At 35.7% G+C, this 21,057-nt stretch overlaps 1 protein-coding gene across 4 annotated transcripts in view; it reads right to left on the reverse strand.

Moving 5' to 3' along the window:
• Nucleotides 1-10,805, reverse strand: part of LOC149570264 (MICOS complex subunit MIC10-like) — an 80,206-nt gene extending 69,401 nt beyond the window's left edge. For all 4 annotated transcript variants that reach the window (XM_089822900.1, XM_089822898.1, XM_089822899.1 and 1 more), the window contains exon 1: nt 10,373-10,805. In XM_089822900.1, the coding sequence (XP_089679026.1) occupies nt 10,373-10,505 (133 nt within the window). In that variant the 5' untranslated portion in view covers nt 10,506-10,805. The remainder of the gene's footprint in view (nt 1-10,372) is intronic.
• Nucleotides 10,806-21,057: the final 10,252 nt, after the last annotated feature.

Genomic DNA, 21,057 nt, shown 5'->3' on the forward strand with positions numbered 1-21,057 from the left:
TTCAGAAATACATCTGCAATGTTTTAGTTCCGATCATATTGTTAAAGGAGAAATCAATAAATATCCGGTTCGGGATATTACATAATCACGCCCTTTCATTCTTAACGCCCTTAAGAAAGGGTCATACCCTTTAGTTATGAAAAGATACATCTGTTAGACAACAACTCCTGCCCTTCCAAATTCCTGTATCTCACTTCTCAAATCCATCTTTACTACTTTACAAATCTGCACATATCCCATTTAGATCTGCATATCTTCTTCTATATCTACATATCTTATTTTCTTCTTTCCTTTTTGATTCTTAATTCAGATCCCTCCTTATACTTCTGCACTGAATCTGCACTAGATCTCCTCTACTCGTATTCCACCCCCCCCCCCCCATTCCATTCGATCCTCCTTTCCCCTTATATCTTCTAAGCGAGGGAGAGGTCACACCTCTTCATCGTGTCTTGACTTTTGCGAAGTCACAAGCCTTCATAATTGTCCCTCTTTCAAAGAGTCACAACCCTTTAATTGTCCTTTTTTCGAAGAGTCGCAACCTTTCATAACTAAACCCTTTGGAAGAGTTGCAATCCTTCATAGTCACAGACCTATTGATTAATTACAACCCTTCATAATCACAACCCTTTCAAAGAGTAAGTCACCTTTGCCTTTTGAAATCACTTCCTTATCCTCTTTCCTTCCCTTCCTCTTGACTCGTATGCTTAAATCTTTCTTCCTCCTCTTTCCCCCTCAAATGAAGTTTTCTTTTCTCCCTTTTGTACCTCTCATTTGAGGGAGAGACAACTTTTCCATTCATGCCTTCTAACCATTTGTTTAACTTCACTAAATTTTAATTATTTTCTATTTTAATTTTTAATATTTTTCATTTAAGTATTATTGTTTATTATTTAATCCTATATCAAGAAGGGGATATGACACATTTGAATAAGGATGACCAAACAAAGTACACCATTCATTTAAGTATTATTGTTTATTATTTAATCCTATATCAAGAAGGGGATATGACACATTTGAATAAGGATGACCAAACAAAGTAAACCATTCATTAGCAAATCCCACAAAATTAGCAACAACGAAGCCGCATCTATGCCACCCTCCTTAAGATGGCAACATCGAGCTATGGTGGCATCTTATAGAAAAGATCAGGGATAAACACCTTTAACACTGAGGAGATATCCTTTAAGAAACAATGTATATGTAATCCAAGCCAAAGAGGTCATAGCTCTTTTGAGAAAAGGTGAGATAGTTGTAAAAAGATATCTTGCAATAAGTGTAAAGGAATCCTTTGGAGGAATGCACAAGGAGAGGAGGAAAGTTCTTTGCTCAAAAATAACATCATTTGATAAGAGAAGAAAAAGAGAACAAGAATACCCACCTTCCTTATGCTAGCTAAAGAAGATCCTTGACAAAGACTAACTCACTTTGGGTCCCAAGTGAGAGATCATTTAGAATAAACAGACTTGTACTCATTGGTACATAGTCCTTCACATACTGAGTTGGATGCATCTATTGCAGAGCTTACTAGAGTCAATATAATTGAGGATGATGAGACTCTTACACATGATGCACCTAGTGCTAGTGACACTCCATTTACTTGTGGTTCAAATGATGTTGAACCATACGATGAGATTGATCTAGATCTTTTTTATGAATATTGAAGACCACTATATAAAAAGAAATCATTGTATTTATTACAGATTTTCTAATTGTAATAATTTTTGTTTAAATCATCCTAGACATGTTGATATATGATACAATATTGAAATTTTGAACTAAAATCGGTATTTACATTTATAACTATCATTGATCATTGATAAAGTATCATACTATCAAATGTAATAATATAACTGTATGTTTTCAGCTCTTTTGCATAAAGATATATATATATACTCAAACACACTGTACCCAAGAAACAAAGTTGTCTTACTTGTTAGAAATATGGGAGATTGTTGGGTATTATTAATTTGGAATTGTTGTTAACATGACGACTTGATCACAGGTTTTGTCATTGTTGACATGATGACTTGAGCAAAGGTGTGCCTGTTTCAGTTGAGACTGCTGATGGGTTTTCAGCTGTCTTTCTGCTGCTAATGTGTTGTTGATTGTGAACTGTAGCTCTGTTGCAGTTCCCTGTTATTTGGGATAGCCCCCATTTTGGGGGTTTATTTATCAAAAATATATGTTCTTTAGTTTCTGAGTGGAGTTGGACAGACTTAGATTATGTGTGTTACAGGTTATTGATCAGCGCAGTACGGATAGTGTATCGCATGCCTGAGTATGCAAGCATGGATATGCGTTGCATGATGAGAAGGATATAAGTTGCATGATGAGTGTAGACCTTATGTCTACAGTCGGAGCTCTTTATGTGTTGGTTAAAATAAGTCACAATTGCTTTGATGAAGACTGGTTGTAGGTCGATGACAGAGCAGTATGCTAGAGGTCATTGTTGTATTTTGCATATAACATGTTGGCGAGGTGGACTTAAGGTTTGCGAACATAATGTACAGTAGCCTGGTAGGATACTTGGATTGGCATATGTTTCGATATTGTGGATCATTTGGCCCATGTAGGATTGACTGCTAGCATGTGGTGTGTGCAACGTTGTTTTGGTAGCTGACAGGATGGTGGAACGTGTTGATTAATGTGGCGAGCATTAATACTGGATCATGGTCTGTAATTTGATTTATGTAATTGTTCTATATTTTTTAAGATGGCATGTATGCCTTAACATGGGTTTATTTATTTATTTGTGCATTGGGAAAGTCCTAATAGACCAACCTACTTGCTTGGTTGTAACTTGTATAAAGGAAAGTATTTCCTCGGTTGTAATGTGTGGACTGATTATTATTATGTGTAAGCATTGATGTTGGATATCAGGGTAGAGTTGAAGGATTGTCAGATGCTATGAAAAGAGGCATGAGTGGAATCTGTTATCATTCCTAGTGCACTTCATTAGAATTGTTAAGACAAGTGTCTTGTCATCGGTGAACTCATCATTTAGATTTGTTAATACTTGAAGGTGGCTTAACCTTCACATTTCAGACAGCGAGTCTTCTTGAAGGTGGATTTAGCCTTCTCAATTCCAGCAGTGTGCTCTGGTAGTGAACCTTTTGTTCTTATTATCTCCTAACAAGGTTGCCACCTTTTAGCAAGAGTTCATTCCTTTGATAGGGGTTTTTCCTTTAACAAGGACAGATGTACTAAATGTATTGTATCGACTCCAAACAGGGTCAGGTCCTCTAAAAGAGACATTTAATACTAATGCATGATCTTGTGGGTATCATTGCCATCGGGGTTTTTCCCATGACAAGGATTTCCTCGAGAACAAAAATGCTTGTGTTATGGTGTTGGCTATCATATTCTTAGGCATTGTTATATTTTTGTTTAGTGATCAGGTTAAGAAGTTTGAGGTTTATAATTATTGCACACAACTGATTCAACCCACCCCTCTCACAGTTGTGAGGTGTGAACTGTAATTACTAACAATTCGTATCAGAGCTGCTAGTCCTCTTTGAGAAGGAAGCTTAACAGCTTGGAGAGATCCAGATTAGCTTACAGAAAGGGAAGTCCTAAATTTGAAGGTGATAACTATCATATCTAGAAAAACAAGATAAGAACATATCTGAACTACTTGTACTCTACTAAAAGCATTCAGGAAAGCACTCTAGATGAGAACCATTCAAGAAAGCACGCTTGACGTCCATCAAATGGACCTTCCAGCCAAATTGCTCTGCAATGCCTAGGACTAATATAATGCTGCTCATCTTTGCAATAGGAGCAAAGGTCTCCTCATAATCAATGCCCCGACGCTGAGAAAACCCCTTTGCAACTAAATGAGCTTTGTACTTATCCATAGTACCATCGGAATTGTATTTGATTTTAAACCCATTTGTAGCCAATGGGTTTCTTCCCTAGTGAAAGATCAAAACGGACCCAAGCGTTATGCTTTAGCAAGCTCTAATGTTCAGATGCCGTGGCCTATTCCCACTCTAGAATTCCTTTAGCCTCGGAATATGTTTGAGATTCAAACACACTATAAATGTTAGCCATGAGAGCAAAGTTAACAGACTTTGTAGGTTTGCTCTTTTCCGAGGAGTTCTCTCATAATGAGCTCATCATCACGAAGATCGGCAAGTGTCTTAGCCCACAACTTAGGTCAAAGAGGAGAAAGACCAACATTAGTATCAGGAGATGCTTGGTGATCAAGTTCGTCATCAAAAGAATTTAGATCAAACTTAGGTGAAGCATCTACAAATCGGGGTGATCTTGCAAGAGAAGTTAGAGGTATCTATACAAAGATCACTTGTATAACTGGAGCTACTAGAGCCCTCCCATCAAGTGGACCTAATGGAAGCCTAACTCCCAAATCATGAGCCTTCATTGGTTGCTATGTCGAATCAGGAACAAGAGAAACAAACATGAATGGTCCTCACTACTCATCAAAGACTACATCACAATTATACATGAGATGAGATATCTCACTGTCAATCAACTAGTAGGCTTTGTGAAGGCTACTTTATCCAGCAAGCATGAGTTTCTGACTCCTAGCATCTAACTTGGTGCGTGATGCATCAGGGATCCAAACAAAAGCAAGGGAGCCAAAAAACTTTAGGTGACTGATTCTGGGCTTGCGAGCTGACTAGGCCTCTTTCAGAGTCTTACCTTTGACCGCTACTGTGGGTGATCGGTTCAAAAGATAAACTACAATGTTAACTACTTCTGCCCGGAACTGCTTCGGAACATGTATGTGTTCGAGCATGGATTGAGCCTTCTTGGTGATTGTTTTGTTCCAACATTCAACTACACATTCTGTTGTGGTGTGTGGAGTGTGGCTTGGCGTTTAAATGCCAAGAGTATCCAAGAACTTAGAGAATCCATTAAAACAAAATTCCCCCCCATTGTCTGTTCTAAGAGTAATAATAGATTTCCTAGACTCTTTTTCAACTAAAGGTTTAAACTTCTTAAATACAAGAAATGCATCTGATTTCATTTTAAGAAAATACACCCACATTTTTCTACCGAAATCATCAACAAACAACAGAAAACACCTAGACCCAAGAACAAGAGCGGCCATAGGGCTGCAAATATCAGCATGAACAAGCTGAAGTACCTGAGAAGCTCGTCATGAATAGGCATTGGTGAAAGGTGTGTGATGTTGCTTCCCAACATGGCATGCATCACAAACTCCAAGCTGTTGAGTCTGAATCTCTAGCGAATCGAGGACAAGCTCTTCCCGAGCAAGCTAAGAGAGGTAATGCCCATTTAAGTGCCCACGATGATGCCAGTGTGCTAACAGAAGATTGCAAAGCCGCCATAAGCTAAAATCCCGAGGATCACCGGAATCAATAAATTGGAAAAGACCATGATCCTCAAGACCCACTGAAAAAATTGACTAGATGAATCATTCAGATGATTAGATCATTCATAATGCTAGTAGTGGTGCAATGAATAGAGCAAGAATGAGGAATGAACAATATTTAATTTAACAAGTTGAGCCTAAAAGTACTGATGAAGCACATAAAGATAAACCATGGGTTAAAACAATGCAAGAAGAATTAGAACAGATTGAGAAGAACAATACATTGCAATTGGTTCCTAGGCCTAAGACAAGAATTTTATAGGTACTAAATAAATGAACAAGAGTGAAGTAGTAAGGAACAAAGCAAGGTCAGTTTGTAAAGGATACAACAGAAAGGTATAGATTTTAAGGAGACATTTGCTCCTGTGGCCAAAATTGAAGCAATAAGATTACTTTTGGTTTATGCAACTAGTGAGAATTTTAAGGCCTATCAGATGGGTGTGAAATCTGCTTTCTTGCATGGAGAACTTAGAGAGGAAGTGTTCATTAAGCAACATGATGGGTTTCCTTTAACAGATCAGGAAGACACACTTTACAAGTTGAAGAAAGCATTGTATAGCTTGAAGCAAGCTCCAAGAGCTTGGTATGCGAGATTAGACAGGTATCTTTTACATTTATTTTTCAAGAAAGGTAGTGCAGATAGCAATTTATATTTGAGAACTAATCCTGAAGGTATTTTGATTATTGAAGTCTTTGCTGATGATATTATCTTTGGTGGCAATGATGAAATGAGTAATAAGTTTTGTGACGAGATGAAGATGAATTTGAGATGTCTATGATAGGAGAGATGGAATTCTTTCTTGGTTTGCAAATAACACAGAATAAGGATGGAATATTCATATCACAGACCAAATATCTTAAGGACTTGTTGGTAAAGTTTGGAATGAAAAATTGTAAGCCAGTAGGGATTCCCATGGAGGCAGGTTGTAAGTTAACTTCTACTAATGATTCACCTGATACATTTCAGACAAGATACAGATCTATGATAGGAGAATTGCAATATCTAACTCACACTAGGCCTAACATATCTAATGCCGTTTGAATTACTGCAAGATTTCAAGCACAACCTAAGGAAACACACTTAGCGGTTATAAAAAGAATTCACATAATTTAAGGAAACTTTGGATATAGATTATGGTACGACAGATTTAAGAATTTTATATTGTATGCTTACGCTAATGCAAATTGAGATGGTAATCTTGATGACAGGAAGAGTACTGGACAAGCCTTGTTCCTAGGTGGGAGATATGTTTCTTGGTTGAGCAAGAAGCAAGAATGTATATCTCAGTCTAGTGCTGGAGCAGCATGTTACTGCTGCAAATAATTGTACACAGGTGATTTGGATAAAGCAAATGTTGAAAAATAATTGTATGACTTTTGATGAACCTATTGTTATACATTGTGATAATACACTATCAATATTCTATGAATCCAGTGCTACATTCGAAAACTAGGCATATTTAAATCAAGCATCATTTCTTGAGAGACAAAGCGGCAGAGAAGGAAGTGATATTATAATTTTGTAAGCTCTAAGAAACAGATTACAGATATCTTTGCCAAGCCTTTGCCTAAGGACACCTTTGAGTATCTCACAGGTATGCTTGGGGTGATGACCTCGCCTTGTAACCATTGATTGATGCAGGTATTAAGCAGTCTAGAAATAAAGCATATTCATACACCTGGACTTGATGTTTGGTTTTGCTCCTCAGGGGGAGTATTCGCATTGTGCAGAGCTAGTTTGAGGGCTCTTCTAATCAGTTTTTTGTTTTCAGATTTTGGTGGCACTTGATTTGCCTTTTGGAAGCAGATTTGTTGTTTGGTTCAAAGGAATTGCAGGGATCTGTATCATAGCAGGAGAGATTGTTGCTGAGAAAAGAGATTGATGTCAAAGACGGTGGGGAGTTTGCCATAATTTTGACTCCCTTTGCCATTGATGCCAGAGAGGAAGAGATCATGTGAACAAACTCCATTTGAGGGAAGTGTTTCCTAGCGGGGCAGAAGTATGTCTAAGGGAGAGCTATGTTGAGGATATTCAGAAACTTGTATTCAGATATTGTTTTTGGATTGATGGTTTTTCACCATATGTTGTCATCAATGCCAAAGCAGGAGAATGTTAGGAATAAGGGAGATTGTTGAGCATTATTGAGTTGGAGGAGTTGTTGACATGATGACTTGATCACAGATTTTGTCATTGATGTCAATGTATCTTTTGTAGTTTCAGAATGGAGTTAGATAGACTTAGATTCTGTGTGTTACAAGGTATTGATTGATGCAGCACGGACAGTGTACAGCATGCAAGCATGGATATGTCTTACAGGATGAGTGTAACTGTAGACCTTATGTCTATGATAGCAAATCTTTATGTGTTGATTTGAAATAGTTACACTTGTTTTGACGAAGACTGCTTGAAGGAGGGGGACAAAGAAATATGCCAATTTTTTGTATATTGGATATAGCATGTTGGCGAGCTGAACTTAAGATTTGCGAGCATAATGCATGGTAGGAAACTTGGATTGGCACATGTTTTGGAATTTGTGATCATTTGGTCCATGTTGGATTGATTGTTGGCATGTGGCATGTGGAACATTGTTTTGGTAGCCAAAAGGATGTTGTAGCATGTTGATTAATGAAGCAAGCATTAATTTGGATCATGGCGTGTAATTTGATTTATGTAATTGTTGTATATTTGTTTAAGAAGACATGTATGCATTAGCATGGGTTTATTTATTTATGTGTGCATTGGGAAATCCTGATAGGTCGACCAAATTGCTTGGTTGTAAATTGTATAAAGCAAAGCATTTCCTTAGTTGTAATGTGAGCCTTGATGCTGGATATTAGAGCAGAGCTGAAGGATTGTCATATGCTTTGAGAAGAGGTATGAGTGGAATCTATTATCATTCCTAGTGCACTTCATTAGAATAGTTAAGACAAGTGTGCTGCCATCATCAGCTTCATCATTTGCATTTGTTAATCCTTGAAGGTGGCTTTAACCTTCACATCTCAAACAGTGAGTCTTCTTGAAGGTGGATTTCTCTGGGCAGTGTGCTCTACCAATGAGCATTTTGTTCTCATCAACTCCTATCAAGGTTGGAACCTTTTAGCAAGGGTTCAGTTATTTAAAAGAGACAAATGTATTAAATGTATTCTATCGACTCCTAACAGGGTCAGGTCCTCTAAAAGGGACATTTTCTTATTAGCGCACGATCTTGTGGGTATCATCCCCACTGGGATTTTTCCCTAACAGGGTTTTCCTCAGGAGCAAAAAAGCTTGTGTTAAGGTGTTGGCTTCCATATTCTTATACATTGTTATATTTATGTTTGGTGATCAGTTTAAGCAGTTTGAAGTTTATAGTTATTGCACACAATTGATTCACACCCTCCTCTTAGTTGTTTCGTGTGCACTATGATTACTAAAAATACCCTGCACATGTATGTACCCAATCCTTTACCAAAAGTGGCAACTTAGATATTTAAAGTTATTTTTACAGTGTTATGAGTCATCATTGTTCAGTGTCTATGGAAATATCAGTTTGCTTAAATATAAAGTTTGAATTTTCTGCAAGACTTGGTGAATCATTGGATCTATTGTGGAATCATGATGCGAGAGAGGTTTTAACCTGACTAGAACTTCAACTCTCTTTTCTTTTTTGATAAAATGTTTCTTTCATCTGCACTGCACTTGATTGTATTTGATCTTGTTAACTGGGGCTAAGAATATATGGATACAATGATATTTAATAATTCTTACTAAAATATGAGTTGTTAAGATACTGATGACATTGCATTTTGCTTTCTGCTATTTTCTAATAAATAGTTCGTTCGTGAAAGTCAATGAATATCAGCTTTCCCCATGGGTGGCTAAGTAAATACTCTATAACTGAAGATATTAATTTTACCATTAAAAGAGCATTTTCATTTACCTATCAAAAATAATGTACCTTTTGCCAGTGGATTCCCAATTGAATGTCCACAGCAAAGTAGTTTGGATGGGTATCCCATAATACTCAATAAACTACCATTTCCAAGAGGTTGTGAAGAAGCAGTAAGCACCTGATTTGATTTCAAGTCTCTGTCATTGCATTAAGTGGACATTTAGCAAGACTCTGGTCTATTAATCATAAACTTTATACCAAGGGTGTCCCATTTTTCCATTTCTTTGAAATGTGGTGCAAGCTTAATCCCATGCCGTAGTTCATAACCTTGCACTAGATTTCCATGCCATTCAAAGAGTGGAAGGTCGACTTGTGGAAATCCACTGAAGATTCAATATTCAAAACTTACAAACTAAGAGACAAAGCCGTATGGAATCTCTGAGATCAATTCTACGCCATCCTTGCTGCTGAGGTAAAGGAAATCAATAATCAACATACTTCAGATATCAATGGACTGCTTGTTCTTCAATTAGATAAAGCAAAAGAAGACCGATTCAGGAAGGTATAAAAGGAAGCACCTGATTCAGGTATAAATAGTTTTAACATAAGTCATCGAAAATATTTCCATTTCAATAACTGTCCAGTGCAAATTTGAGGACTGAAATTCTATATGTTAATTGTGGTTTGTTATAGTTAGATTAAAGTTATAAGCTTTCTTACAAAGCAATCTTAAAGCAAATGCGCTTTCACGGTGGATGTTGAAACCACATAAGACGTTAAAAAGGGTTCAATTTAAGTTAAACACTGCATCAAACCCCACGGATGGAGCATTTCCGGCGTTCAGGATTAGCGTGAGTTTAACGCAAGAAATACCTTTTGATAGTGGTAACAAAGGCAAAGGCTACCCAACACTTGTATAACAAAACCAAACTAGACTGAAATCCTGGTGAATATACATACCAAGCGATGGTGTCTGCACAAATTTCACATCTGAAAAAGTTGGCGTGCTAATTTTGTTTTCCAAGCACAAACGTTATGAGATTTTCGACTGGCGAGCATATTGGCGTTGAAAAGGAAAACCCAATACAGAGTAAAGAATTGTATTGAATAGGAACTTCTGGAAGAAAAAAGGACTTACGGAAGAGGAAGAGTGCAGAGCATGCTCCAGCAAGCGAGGAGTAGACAAAGCGGCGAAGAGTAATGTCAATGCAGGTATCCCACTTGGCGTCTAGATCAAACTGAGGCTTCTCCTTCTCTCCTTCTCCTGCCATTATGACCCAAACACCAATATTGTTGTAAAGCCCTAAACAAAGAGGGCTGGGTGTTTTCTTGTCTTGAAATCTAGGGCGCTCTTGTTGAGAACTTGCAAACGATTAGCAGACAGATTGGGGTTTCTCGCCTTTGCCTGAGAAGTATTGCCGTGAACGACGAACAAATTACAAATTCAGATGGGCGAAGGACAAAGTGGCGAAGCTGGCTCAAATTGTTAGTGACCTTCAAAATTAAAATTAATCGTACTCAGGGCTGCCAAAAAAAAGGCATGTGCTTCGAGGTGGGATCTTTGGTTGGTTGCGTTTTATCTCTCTCCTCGTGTCTTGGTATATGGTATATTGTTTAAGGTAAAATGGGATTGGGATAGGTCATGGTTTAGTCATTATTTTATGATTAATGGAGTTACTAAGTGAATTATAAATTACATAATAATATTAATAATAAGCATGTATTTAAAATAGAAGATATTAAATAATCTATTAAAAAATAGAAGATATTAAATTATATGAATAAAGGGATTTAATTGGAAAAATTATCTAGAGTTTAGTTTGGTTCTATTGTGTTTTGATAAATTAGACACTTGATAGTTAGCATAATCAAATAACATGCCATCATTTTCATTAACCATGTTTATTAGATTGAGCTACAATATTTATAAGAAAAAAATTCTAATTAAGAGGTAAGCAAATTCTTGGGTTATACATTGTTTCTCAAGACAGAGATAGCATGGGATTCTTGATGAGTGCAATTTTTATTGTTTTCTATGTCAAGTACATTGGTCAAGCCCTTAAGGGTTCAAAGGCTTGAAAATTTCTACTTATGTATCGTATCATTGTTGATTCTTCGCATTGCTAGAAATGTTGGATGGTATTGTATTTCAATCTCTTCTTGTTGTTAATGCTCTTATAAAGATTGAAGGCTCTTTTGTGCCAATTATGTTGTTGTACTTTTTAACTTTTTAAAGGATTATATTTAATTTTATTTAATAGCGCTATTATTTTTTCTTAAAACTAAAGGTAGGTGTCATACATTTGCTTTGTCTAGGAGAGTTAGTGTGATTGCTTGTGTGTACTTAAAAGTTCAAGCTTGGTTTGATAATTAGTACATGAGTTTAACATTTGTATGATTTACTCGACCATTAGAGGAATTTTCCTTTCACTATGAGTTGAGTCCCTTAAATTTGAGGAGTACTGAAACCACCCCTTCTTTTAGACCTTGCAAGTAAAATTAATCTCAAAATTAAATCCTTCCTTGTTGCTCATTATGTACCAACAAGTTGGTTAGCTTCTTCACATTATAAAGCTCCTAGAAGCATGTTGAGTGGCACTAAGTGCATTGTTATGACTTTGTCACCTAGGTGGGGTATTTGTGTTGCCTTCATTATGTAGGCATTGCAAGATAAGTGGGAAGCTCTAGATCCGGTAGTCTAAAAAACCCTCTCAATTGTAGTTTTATGGCTTGATGAACCACTTCTTATGTTAGAAGAAATGCTTTTGATAGGCTTGTATATTTTTTTCCTATGTTTACTAGTTTCAATAATGTTTTCCAAACATCAACCTTCTAATTGTAAATCCTCAGATTTTACTTTTATTTTTTTATGATTATTATTGTGTATTATAAGAGTTTCCAATAAAAACATAATTGTGAATAAAGCGCCAAACTCTAAGTTCAATTGGTAATTTTATAGAGGATAATTAGTTCCCTAGAAAAAAATATGTGAACTTAGGAATAAACTTTAATCAACACTTTAATTGAATCCTAGAGTATAATTGATTTAAGTAAGTAATGCAAATAAAGATTGATTTAAGTGAGATGTTTGGAAATTAATGTTGGAATCCAAGAGTCATCATCCTTGTAAATTTATGAGAATAAACATTTCTAATATTGTTTGTAAGACAACCATAATGGATGTGTATCATCTTAAATTTGACGCACTCCAATTGAATGAAGGTTTAGCACCTATTTAACATGAGATCATCAATCTCCTTGCACCCTTTCATTTTTTCTTCCCTTTTTGTCCCTTTTCTCCTAGGTGGAATTGGGGTAAAACCTAATAGATTCTCTTTGAAGCTCCTATTTTCATGGTGTTAAGCTCGAGGTAGGATACTTCCTCCTAGGTCCTCCCTTCTCTCCATCTATCCACTTGGAGTCTACTCTCCACACTTAAACAACTATATCTAAGACTTTGTACTTGATTTTGGGGATTTTGGATCTTTTTTGGGATCCCGAAGGTTCTAGGACTTGGTTCTTAGGGGCACAATGCACCCTTAATTGGGACCTATTAAGGGTCCCTTCTTTGGCTCTCGTGTCTAAATACCTTTGGGGTTTTAATTCCTAGGTAGGTCAATCTACATGAGTTAGACAATTTTGAGCTCTATATAAACCCTTCCATTTTCCCATTTTCACATGATGCATCCAAAAAACCATAAGCATTCTATAACCAAGCATTCACAAGTTCCAACGCTCAAGAATTCTAGTTTTCAAGTGTTCCTTCAAGCATTCCTCCATTGAAGATCAAGGATTCTAGAATTCAAGCAATTGAAGGAGTTTATCTTCAAGATCTTCTTCAATCCATGCAAGGTTCTTTGTTGCATCTTCTACATCCATTCATTTTCATCTTCTTGATCCAAAAAAATTGGTGAAGTAAGCACATTGCATTCTATTCGAGAGATTCGGCTATTGTAAGGTAAATTCATATATTGAATTTACATTCATGTTATTTCAATTATTTAAATTCAAGGTTAATTTCTATACTAGGGTTTGACCGAGGCAAACCCCCCATCAACAACAAAACCCTTTTTTTACAATAGGTTGCAAATATTGAATCAACAAACATGTTGCAGATTTGAGTACTCTTTTTGGTTGTCTTCATAATTGTGAAATCATAATCAGTGTGCCACATATTCTATTAGGGTCGCATTTCATGCCTAATCATTCAATTTGTCCATGATAGATCACCAAACAATTTATGGGTTTTGTCTACCTCGCGGTTTCATGCCCTAATTTGATGATTTTTATTCATTTTTATCAGTACAACAAGCATAAAAGAGACTCTAAATGTGTGTTGTCTACCTTCTTTATTCTTTCAACATATTTACTTATATATATCTCTAATTTCTCATATTCATTTAGGGTTATTAAGGGCTTGGATATATTTTCCCTATTCTTGCTAGACCTATTTTGCATTAGTGCTCCTTACTTGTTTGGTTAGCACTAATCTCTTTAGACATAGTTCTTTAGAATTGGTATTTAAAGGACTCATTCCCTTGACTTCCCTCCCTATATTATGTTATGTGTATGTTGGTTATGTGATGAACTTAGGCTCCTATCCTTGATTCACATTTCCAACACCTATAGGATGTAGGATTTCACCAACATTGTGAAATTAATTTTATACTCATATGATAAATATAGTTTACAAGACATGGTAATTGCCTATTTAATAACTTGTAATTATTAATATATTTTCATTGAATGTGCATCACGGTCACTATAAATTGATAAGGATGATAAATTTTGATTTCCATCTTAGAAATCAGTCAATTTGAGGTGTGACAACACAATATTAATAAAAAGAAAATCTATAATAGTAATGATAGTGTTCATAAGATTAAACAATAACATCAATGAAAAAATATTCTTAGGCCCTAAGTGGCCATGCATGAAAGATTAGATAATTATGTTATGATGTTCACCTCGTTTGAATTTGTATGTTTTTTGACTATGAAGGCAATACCTCATATCTACATCAATCAACACGAGCGTGCGCACGCACAGGCGTACACACACATACATATGTATGTATGTATGTATGTATGTATGTATAGATACACACACACACACACACGTGTGTGTGTGTGTGTGTGTGTGTGTGTGTGTGTATGCATATGTATATGTATATGTATATGTATATGTATATGTACATACATATATATGTGTGTGTATATATATAGATGTATATATAGAGAGATGTATATATATAGATGTGTGTGTATATATATATATAGATGTGTGCGTGTATATATATATGTGTGTGTGTGTGTGTGTGTGTGTATATATATATATTTATTTATTTATATATTTATATTTATTTATTTATTTATTATTTTAATTTTAATTTTAATTTTATTTTTATTTTTTTTCCTTAGGGCAAAATTCACCCAAGAACTAAGAACTTAAACACAAGCACAATTGTAGACCAGAAAGGAGTATGATCAAAATAACAATGTATTCAGTTCAATATAGACCAAAGTACACTAGGAGTGCCTATATATAAAGGCCTCTGAAATGCATCTTGAATGCCTAAGAATCAGCTACATGATAATGGTAGAAATAATCAAGACTAGCTAGGTTACTAAGAGGGGAGGGGTGAATCAGTAACCTCAAAAAAATTTAATAGATTAACATAATTCATTCGCCATTTAATCATCTAATCTACTGCATACACGAGAAACTAAAATATAAACATTCATAGCACATGAACACAATATTTTGGTGACCCAGAAACCTTCCAAATAGAAAGCAAAATTGGGATGGGGATGATACCCACAAAACTTCAATACTGCAGTATAAAGTTGGCTTGTTAAGGCTTACAATGATCACTTCTGATGATCTGCCCTATTAGGAGCAATTAGGACTGCTACGTCCACCTTGTTAGAGGTTTTACAAACATAAAATGAAGTATGCACTCTATTAAGAGAATTAGAGAAAAGACTGTTAAGTCTACCCTGTTAAAGGATTTAGAAACTAATTCACCTGTTAGGATGAAAACAATAGATCTGACTTACAACTTGATTTGTTGATTGGATTTGTGAAATACTGATCGCCTCTTGCGATAGATGTAATTTGACTGCTCCTTATAGACCTTGTTGAATACTCTGCTCTAGTGTTGATTCACATTCACTCTTCTCAAAACATTACTTCACATCATCATTCATACATACCTTGGATATGATATAATACATTACATATATACCATTCCAATTCTCATATTTACAAGGTCGGCCAAAATATAAGTTAACACAAAAATTATTGAGTCAGCCCAAATGTAGAAACTCGGGTTCTGAATAGCTAAGTTGGTGACCTTCTGATACTCAGCGTCCATTGCATTTGGTAGAAGTAGATAATTGGTCCGTACTAGTCACTCAATGTAGCTTCGAACTCGGTGAACATTGGAGACTCAGTAGATATAGTGTAACTTGGTAGAAACTAATTTCTATGTTTACCTTGCATGCACTTGGTAAACACTGCTCATCCCATCACTCGATAGATACTAGCTTCACATCACATTAACCGATGACTCAATAAATACTGCAAAGCTTGGTAACCACTTACTGCTCGGTGATAACTGTTGGACTGCACACTGTCTATTTTCACTCGATAACCCCTAGAATGCTCGATGTGAACTACTAAACTACTAAACTTACTTTGCAACATTTCCAACACCTATAGGATGTAAGATTTCACCGACATTGTGAAATTAATTTTATACTCATATGATAAATATAGTTTTACAAGACATGGCAAATGTCTATTTAATAACTTGTAATTATTAATATATTTTCATTGAATGTGCATCACGGTCACTATAAATTGATAAGGATGATAGATTTTGATTTCCACCTTAGAAATCAGTCAATTTGAGGTGTGACAACACAATATTACTAAAAAGAAGATTTGTAATAGTAATGATAATGTTCATAAGATTAAACAATAACATCAATGACAAAATATTCTTAGGCCCTAAGTGGCCATGCATGAAAGATTAGATAATTACATTGTAGATAATTATGTTATGATGTTCACCTCATTTGAATTTGTATGTTTTTTGGCTATGAAGTCAATACCTTGTATCTACATCAATCAATACACACACGCATTCACACACGCGCACACACATGTTTGTATGTATCATATATCTACATATGTATGTAGATATATGATACATATAAACATGTGTGTGTGTGTGTGTGTGCGTGCGCGCGCGCACGTATACTCTAAGAATTTGCCTTAAGGAAAAATTCACTCAAGAACTAAGAACTCAAACACAAGCATAACTGTAGACCATAAAGGAGTATGATCAAAATAACAATGTATTCAATTCAATATACATCAAAGTACACTAGGAGTGTCTATACATAAAGGCCTCTGAAATGCATCTAGAATGCCTAAGAATCAGCTACATGATAATGTTGGAAATAATCAAGACTAGCTAGGTTACTGAGAGGGGAAGGGTGAATTAGTAACTTCAAAAACTTTTAATAGATTAACATAATTCATTCACCATTTAATCATCTAATCTACTGCATACATGAGAAACTGAAAGATAAACATTCATAGCACATAAACACAATATTTTGGTGACCCAAAAACCTTCCAAATAGAGAGTAAAATTGGGGCGGGGATGATACCCACAAAACTTCAATACTGCAGTATAAAGTTGGCCTATTAAGGCTTACAATGATCACTTCTGATGATATGCCCTGTTAGGAGCAATTAGGACTGCTAGGTCCATCTTGTTAGAGGTTTTACAAACATACAATGAAGTATGCACTCTATTAAGAGATTTAGAGAAAAGACTATTAAGTCTACCTTGTTAAAGGATTTAGAAACTGATTCACCTGTTAAGATGAAAATAGTAGATCTAACCTACAACTTGATTTGCTGATTGGATCCATGAAATATTGATCACCTCTTGCGATAGATGTAACTTGACTGCTTCTTATAGACCTTGCTGAATACTCTGCTCTGCTGTTGATTCGTATTCACTCTTCTCAAAACATTACTTCACATCATCGTTCATACATACTTTGGATATGATATAATACATTACATATATACCATTCCAATTCTCATATTTACAAGGTTAGCCAAAATACAAGTTAACGTAAATATTATTGAGTCGGCCCAAATGTAGAAACTTGAGTTCTAAATAGCTGACTTGGTGACTTTTTGATACTCAATGTCCATTGCATTACTCGGAATCATCATGCATTCGGTAGAAGTAGAGGCTCAGTCTATACTAGTCACTCAACATAGCTTTGAACTCGGTGAACATTGGAGACTCGGTAGATATAGTGTAACTTGGTAGAAACTGATTTCTATGTTTACCTTGCATGCACTTGGTAAACACTGCTCATCCCATCACTCAGTAGATACTGGCTTCACATCACAATAACTAATGACTCAATAAATACTGCAAAGCTCGGTAACCACTAACTACTTGGTGATAATTGTTGGACTGCACACTAGCTGTTTTCACTCGGTAACCTCTGAAATGCTTGGTGTGAACTACTAAACTGCTAAACTTACTTGGCAACCACTGAATGCTCGGCGAACACTAGAGACTGAGTGATGAACTCGGTAACCATATAGAATTATGAATAAGTGTTGTCACTAATGGCAAACATAACTTAATGCCAACAATCTCCCCCTTTGGCATTAGTGACAAAAACACTTATTAGCCAAAAATATATATGTACAGTGACATGCTGATATTTTTTTATTTTTCAAAAATTTTCTTTGTAATATTGTTGTATATACATTTGCACATATCTCACCCATATAGTGTACATATTATATAAGGCATAGTACCATATTGTATATACAAGTCTCTCTATTGTACATATGTCTCTACAAATATCTCTCTCTCCCCCTTTTTGACAATGATGCCAAATATTTATTCACACCATACTTATATAAAGACACTAAAATGTTAGAGAAATTCAGAGTTTACCTTGAGAATAAGAGCTAAAGTCTTATCCCAGTTCTCTTGCAAAATTTTGCAAGTGTGAAGTGCCACTTGAACCTCTCTTGAAAGTTCAATCATATGATCTGCAATAGAAAAATTGTTATCATGGATCAATCTTTTGGAATATGCAATATGTTTCTGCATTGTGCCCATGATTGGTAGCATCATGTTTTGGATGTCTCTTAATGTAGACCTGATCCTTGCTTCCTCTCTCAATAATTCAGCCTACATTTTTGACAAAAAACTGACCTTTATGCCATGTGTAGAGCTTGAACTGGGGTCAAGCTACAACTTTTGGGTATTGGCCTTCAAATCCTCATCAATTTTATTCAATTTTTCCTTATTTCTTTGGTGTACTCAGTAACATCACAAAGGTTGGCAAAAAGAGATGTTACATTTGTAAAAGAATGTTCAAGATTACCCAAATTTGAGGAAAGCTCTACCCAATTAATAGCAATGTGCTCAAGCACTTTATTATCAAACTTTTTCTCTGGCTTTTCAATCAACTTTTCTTGACCAGATGTGTCCTCATTGAATTTATTAATTGCTTCCTCTAACTGTAGCAAAATATGTTGATTAGAATCAACATCCACACCTATAGCTTCTATCAAAATATTATTTGCACTCTCAGTTATTCTAAATTCTCTATCCCTTTCCTCTCTAAGTTGCTTCTACCTAGCTTTTTGTTCCAAAAGTTGGCTAACCAATCTCATTTGTTCAACAATGGCATTGTTAAGATCCAACTTAGGAATTATAATCTCTTTGTCCAAGTCTATATCTTCATCAATTTCCTTTCCAGTAAGAAAAATTTTTAGGGGTGTCCTTGGTTCTACTTCTGATATTGCTGCCTTGGACTTAGAAATAGAAACAATTGTAGAAATAGTAGGGCTTGCTGTGAAAACTTGAACAGGGCCTACTGGAGGAAAACTGACGGGAGTGCTAACCAAAACTAAAGTGCTACCCAAAATTGAAGTGATAACAGGTGGAACATTGATTGAAGTACATGCAATAGGAGCATTGGTAGAAATATTTGCAAATGAAGTACTTACAGGAGCATGCAAAATTGGAGTAGACAAAATTGTAGAACTGGATACTGTATACACTGCTGATGTTCCTAACTCGGGAGCTGATGAAGATGAGGGCTGCAACTCAGTGCATGAAGTGGTAGACACTTCCATTATTGATACCTGGAGCTGAGAGGTAGCAAATAGTGATTGAATAGATGATGTGTCTATTGTAGTTGCAATCACATTTGTTGAAGTTTTCTCCATGCCAGATGATGTAGCAGTCTTTGGTGGAGAATGAGGAAGGGAGGCTATGACTTGTGCAGGTATCCTTACTGGATCATTTTCTTCTTCTTCTCCTTCCTTATCTTCCTCTTCAGCTTCTTCCTCCTTCTCTTCTTCACCATCCTTCATCACTGCCTAATAGTTCTCAACATCAATAGTGACACAAGGTGTGTTATCTTCTTCATTGTCACTATCATCATCATCATCTTTGATCTCCACTGGATCTTCACTTGGTTTATGTAAATGATAAACATTTTTCCACATAGTTGTAGCATCTCTAACTACATGCTCCATATATTTGATCAAAATCAAATAGGTATGAAATCTGATCATCATTTTACCTTCATTATCCTTCATTGCTACCTTAACTTCTGCATTACTAAGACTTGGTAGCAATTGTCTCAGAGATTGCTCATATATATCTTTTGTTTTCTACACAGCTGATTCCCATCTAGGTTTCAACCTTGCCAATAATTCATTAGAAATTTGAGGGACAATTTGATCAGGGGAATATTTCCATTTTCCCATCTTATTCAGCACTAGCTCCTCAATTTGCATCTTCTCTACATCTATCTTGGTTTTAAATTTTAATGCCAAAGTTTGTGATGTTGGCACCTTCTTCTAATTTCTTTAGTCTTTCTTGGAAGGTGAGTGGGGGCTTACTGAACACAATCTCATTGCCACCTTTCTTCTTGGATCTTCTTGTGAATACAGCTATGGAGGCCTTGGGTGGCTTGGTAATAATTACCTCACCTTTCTTTTTTACGGGCTCTTCCTCCTTTTCAAATTCTTGCTCTTCTTCTTCAAATTCATCATTGTCTTCTCCTTTGCCCTCGGTAAGCATGAGAGGGTCACTTGTAGTTTTCAAATTTGCTATCTTCCTCTTACCTTTACTTACTACCCAAGGTAGCTTGATCTCAAGCTCTATTCTGGCCTTTGCATCATCATATGTTCCAAAGATGGGTAACTTTGGATCTATTGGCTCATTCACCAGGGCTTCAATTATTTCTTTAGTTTCATCAATATCAACCTCATAAGGAAGAGGTTTCACCCATACAATTCTAGGCGTAACTACCTGAATATATACCCTGTCACAATCAACCATGAAACAAACATCATCGTTGTAGTCTTCAACTAGTTTAGGTGGAATTTGGAATCTATTGTTCATATTCTCCTTAAAAGCTTCAAAATAGTTGTCCATAATACTGTCAAAATCTTCTCCCATTTCTGCTATAAACTCATTGATTTGATACAGAACTGGAGTATCCTTTCTCCATACCATTGATCCTTTTGATGGGAAAAAATTTTGTACATAAAAGAACAAACAAGTTAACAAAGAGCCAAATTTACATGGGTTATTCTTCAAAGCCCTTATACTTTCCATGTATTTGTTAAGCTATTTCAAAATCAAACCAGCCAAATCATACTCCAAATTTTTCTTCACAACTTTGTATGCTAAGTCTATAGCCTCACATGACACACTATTCAATCTGTTGGAGCTATATATCTTCT

Source organism: Cupressus sempervirens, chromosome 3 (assembly GCF_028749045.1).
Source record: "Cupressus sempervirens isolate cs-2001-9-10 chromosome 3, ASM2874904v1, whole genome shotgun sequence".
NCBI classification, from domain to species: domain Eukaryota; kingdom Viridiplantae; phylum Streptophyta; class Pinopsida; order Cupressales; family Cupressaceae; genus Cupressus; species Cupressus sempervirens.